At 35.7% G+C, this 5,154-nt stretch overlaps 1 protein-coding gene across 1 annotated transcript; it reads right to left on the bottom strand.

Moving 5' to 3' along the window:
• Positions 1-578: 578 nt before the first annotated feature.
• LOC136811050 (uncharacterized) lies at positions 579-4,592 on the bottom strand. Its single transcript, XM_067067649.1, has 5 exons — positions 4,115-4,592; positions 3,859-3,942; positions 2,866-3,670; positions 2,272-2,549; positions 579-1,601 (listed from the first exon to the last, which is right to left on the bottom strand). Exons 1-5 carry the CDS (start codon positions 4,550-4,552, stop codon positions 579-581), a joined length of 2,628 nt encoding a protein of 875 aa, XP_066923750.1. The 5' UTR covers positions 4,553-4,592.
• Between the last annotated feature and the right edge of the window lie 562 nt (positions 4,593-5,154).

The following is a 5,154-nucleotide window of genomic DNA, read 5'->3' as shown; positions in this document are numbered from 1 at the left end:
CTTTCTTGAAGACTGCAGATACTTTAGAAGTTTTCCATTGAGTTGGAAAAGTACCAGACGATAAACTACATTTGACAACGTACTGTAGACCCTCAACTGAGGCTTTCGGGTTCAAAGATAGGTCCTTAGCGGTGATGTTATCAGGACCCCCGGCTTTACCAATTTTTACAGCAGCTTTGAACGATTTTTGAAGAAGTTCTTTTGAGAATTGGATTGTAGATATAGTAGGGGTCACTCGATAAATGTACGAGTTCAAAGATCCATATTCGTCAGTCTGTGGAGGTGTCGCAAGTTGTTTTCCAATATTAGCAAAAAATTTATTCATTGTTTTTGCTTTATCAGTGTCATCAGTAACAATGGTATCATTTTCATTTTTTAAGGGACCAATGTGTCGGCTATTTGATTTCCCTTTGAATTTTTTTTTACAAGCGACCAGAATGATTTTGAGGACTCGCATGTCACAAATTTCTCTCTCCAGTAATTTACTTTAGTGGTTCTTATCAAGTTGGTGCATTTGTTTTTGGCTCTTTTGTAGTCCTTCCATTCTTTGGAATTTCGTGGGGTTTGTCTTGCTTTATTTAATAGTTTTGAAAGCGGTCATTTATAGCTTTACGTACATCCCCATTCATCCAGGGTTGATTGTTGTTTCGAACTCTCACTTTCCTAGTTGTAATGTGAGAGGAGAGGACGTTTTTAAAAAGATGTTCCCAACACCATAACGAGTCATCTGGGTCGTCAAACATAAAAATAATATGCCATGGACAGGTTTCCAGGTCCTTGTTAAGTTTCGCGTTATCAATGTCCTTGTAATTTCTAACAGAAATCAATTTCGGTGGTGAACTTATACGCCGTAGATTCAATAAGAAATAAATGAGGTCATGATCAGAAAGCCCCATTGCATATGTTCCTTTTTTCAAAACTTTATCTGGGTTCGATGTAATGGCCAGATCAATAAGTGTCTTTGAGGTTGCGGTGATTCGAGTAAATTTCATTATAACGTTCGTCAAAGAATGTTCAGCAAGAACTTGGTTAAAGTCTTTCGTTAGTTTATTGTTATCTTCGGACATGTCAATGTTGAAGTCACCAAGAAGAAATATATTTGATCGATGGTTAAAACGGTTCAGAATTAGTGTAAAACTTTGAAGAAACTTTTTCATTTTGGGAGGGCGATAAATACAACCCAGAAGGTATTTTTGAGAGTTAATAGTTCCTTCTATCCAAATCGACTCGATCTTTGTATCAACTTCAATTTCATCTACCACAAGGTCTCTTTTGTAATAGACGAGGACACCACCCCAACTGTTTTTAGCTTTTCTGTCTCTCCGATAGAAGAGATAATTGTCAATTTTTAGATCATCATCATCATGCTCAGTTTCGTTTAAGTGAGTCTCTGTGATTGCAAATAAGTCAAATTTACTTTCTCTTAAAAGAATTCTCACATCTTCGAGTTTGTGGAAAAGACCATTTACATTCAAGTGACCACATTTTAAACATGGGATAGGTGTCTGCAGTTGTTTGAGTAATATAGGATGACTGGCGACCATATTGTCTGTGAACTTTTCACCTAAAGGTGCAGGTTGATCGCAACCCTGTTTTTGGTGCTGTAATGATGGGCTTAACAGCATTAACCCTTGAACTTTTCACCTAAAGGTGCAGGTTGATCGCAACCCTGTTTTTGGTTCTGTAATGATGGGCTACATACAAGGTACATTCAAGGAACTGGTGTCGAGAGGCTAGTGAAACCTCAAGGTTCTTAAAATTCTGTTTCGTGGCTAGTTGTTTGAAGTAGTTATGTGCAGATTCAAAGACAAAGCAGGATGATCTTATCAACGGCCCAAGATCCAATATCATTGTTGGCAGGTGGATCATGTAATGTTGTTTGGGAATTATATTGACATCTGGAAAAAGCTGTGTAAATTCATGTAGATGATCTGTTATCAAAAACTTTAAAAGTTCGATGGATTTAGACTTTATCATTGGTGCGAACAGGAGGTTGACGATTCTCATTAGTTGAATTAAGAATAAATAATATTTATCGGTTTGATCAACGCTGTTTGACAAAAAGAATGGAATTAACGTAGAAAAGTTTTTGCTTGGGCAGCATTGTACTTTAATTTATAATTCTCTTTTCCAGAAAAAACCGTGTCTTTTAGTGGACCTGGTTTAGTGTCAGTTTCACTATACCCATAACAGTGGTTTTCAATCGAAGAATTTAACTCATCTAACTTCAGTTTACGTTGACTGATATAGTGTTGCAATATAAGCCCTTACTTCATACTGCAGTGTACCTTCAAGTATTGTATGCATAATATCTTGAGGGAGTTGTTTAGTTATATCGAACCCTGGTAACTTAGTCAATAGGCTCCTTTCATTTATACCATAAAGTAAGCTAAATCTACTCCTGGTCGCTGTATTGCTTTCGATACAATCGCATTCCTTCTCATATCTTGTTTTTGTCCGAAGGGTAAAATCTTCCTCTTCAAAGTCTGTCTGCATTTCCTCGAAATGGCAATAACATGTTCTGCACTTCTGAAATGCACCTCCAACACCTGTGAAAATAAAAACTGAAAGTGTTACACTGTACACTTCATATTGAGTGAATGGAGAGATTCGAGAAATTTTTGGACATTGAGCAAAGTTTTCCCCTCAGCCTGTTTTTAAAGGAAGCAAATTACATGCTTTTTAAAGTGAGTATAAAATAAAAGTGTTTTGCTGAATTGGGGTCATTTTGGACTGAACAAGGGAAACCACAATTCCCTACAATATGCAGCAAGTTCATGGGTGTAGTTTATTAAAGGTGATGTTTAGGTTGTGTAATCCCTCTAGAAAAAACAATTTCTCAATAAAAAAATTGGAATGAATTACCTTCTTTAAATCCACCCAAATATTGTTGACCAAGTGTATCTCCTGCACAAAGGATCACCTTTCCAAGTATAGTCAATATCTCAGTATCGTAAATAAGGCGAACACCATCATAAAGTTTCAACAAATCATTGATAATAGGATCCATTATCTTGTTTATTCCATACTTTTTGACCAGTTTAGCATTAGCAATTGCTAACAATCGTACTGAACAATGCTTTGAGCGAAACTTGGGGGTCAAATTAGCAATTGAATAATAATATAAGTCAATTTTGTGTTTAGTTCTTTTGGACCCCAATGGGTTACAAACTTCAACTTCATCATGATCAATTATCAACATTAATGCATTTGGATGTTTCTTGAAATAATCATCATTTCTGTAAATAGCACCATCATGAATGTCGTAGTAAATTCCAGGCTTTGATAAGGTTGGTTTCCTTAAAACAAGTGCCCTGATACGTTTATTACTAAGAAGTTGCCTCAGGCTTTCAAGTAGAGGAATGTAAATAAAACTTTCTTCCTTTTCATCCAAAACACGCTTATGTCCTTTTTTCCTTGTTATTAATTTTCTTCCTAGAGCAATTACATTGTAGTCAACGTGGTTAAAGTTTTCTTTTGCATAGGTATTTTGAAGATTTCTAGTTTCAAGTCCTTCAAATGGAGAGGTTGTATTTTCAAGGATTTTTGCAATTTCATCTTTGCAATTAGATGTGCATTGTTCCAAAACTTTCTCAATTTCTCTCTTCTTTGAAATCAGTATTTGTTCCATGAGAAGCTCGGTTCCGTCTACAATTGAGTCAACAGTTGCCTGAGTGGTTGATAAAGGAGAAAATAAGCAAAATTAGAAAATACCTTATTGCACAGCTGCACACAAAAGCGTTCGGATTTAGAGCAGAGGGGTCGGTATTAGAACATCTTACGGTACCATGTTGTGTACGGTTTTGAGACAATTTGGTGACCGGCGCTTAAATCTACTGATAAAATAAGTGCACAAACCTGTGTTAATTTGTTTCGCTCTCTAATTTTTAATATGAATGAAGCACCAGCTCGTTTGGAATCAAATTCTGGATGATTGTAATCCTGAACAATAAAAAGAAAGAATATATATAGACTCTCGCTCTGTTCACTTGTTTGCTAAAAATAAACCTTTATTTCCAGCAATGAACATAAACAAGCTTATACTGTTTAGGAAAAAGGATTAGTAAACAAATCTATGGTCTACGATTTTGTTGTAAAAGTTGAAAATACTCACCCTTCTATCCGAATCGTTGGCTTCGAAAACATCATTGTTTGCAATTGTGTTTGTGACTTCATCTCTAGTTAGGTCTTCACTCGCATAATTTTCTGAGTTTTTGGAAGATGAATCATTTGCTTCATTCTGCTGATCACTTGCATGAATGTCATACTCTCCAGCACAAGATCCATCACTACTATTTACATCATTCACACTTAACACACTATTATTGTTGGTGTTGTTACCATTGTAGACATCTGCATGGTGCTTCAATGTGTGTTTATACAGGGAGTTATACTTGGTAAAAATAGAAGGGCAGCCATTAACCCCACATTGGACCTTGAAATTGATTTGTCTACTATGTACAGCATTGATATGTTGAAGCAACAACCTCAATGTCAGACATTTGAAAGAAGGACAGCATTTACAGTGAAACACAGCCACTGTATTTTCCATATTTTGATCGCTACCATTTTGATCTAGATTTTGCCATGGTTTCGGGTTATAGCTAATAGCTGTTAAACTTTTTTAACAAACAAAATAGATAATTTCGGTATTAGACATCAAGAGAACATGATAAAATCGGTTTTTATAAAAAAGTTCAATCAAAAAAGATATTTATTTCGATGCATTTGTATATATTTTGTCAATTTAGGAATTAAGAAAACATAAACAACTCTTTATGTACCGTTCAGCAAAAACAAAAATCTGCTTTGCTTTTTCCTGCCAAAGACGCGTTTTTCCCGCGGTCTGATAAGTTTCCCGCGTTTTCGTCTGAAAATCTATTACCGCACACCAGACACCGAGACCACACACAGCGTACACTGGAAAGCTGATTTTGGATTAATCAAAAATGGGAATCCTGGAAAAGATTCAAGATCTGTCTCCTGCTGCTGGGAAAAAGTTCACAGGTAACTTAAATATTTTTAAAGGAAGCTTTTTTTTGAAATATTTCATCAAATCAAGCAAAGAATGTCCTTCTATCTTTAACTTTTTCTGCCACAACAAAAGTATGATGGCTATAGCCGCTGGATCCACTGAGTTGGATGATCTCTTCA

Source organism: Clytia hemisphaerica, unplaced genomic scaffold (assembly GCF_902728285.1).
Source record: "Clytia hemisphaerica strain Z4C2 unplaced genomic scaffold, Clytia hemisphaerica genome assembly, whole genome shotgun sequence".
NCBI lineage: Eukaryota > Metazoa > Cnidaria > Hydrozoa > Leptothecata > Clytiidae > Clytia > Clytia hemisphaerica.
This window is presented reverse-complemented; position numbering and strand designations above follow the sequence as displayed.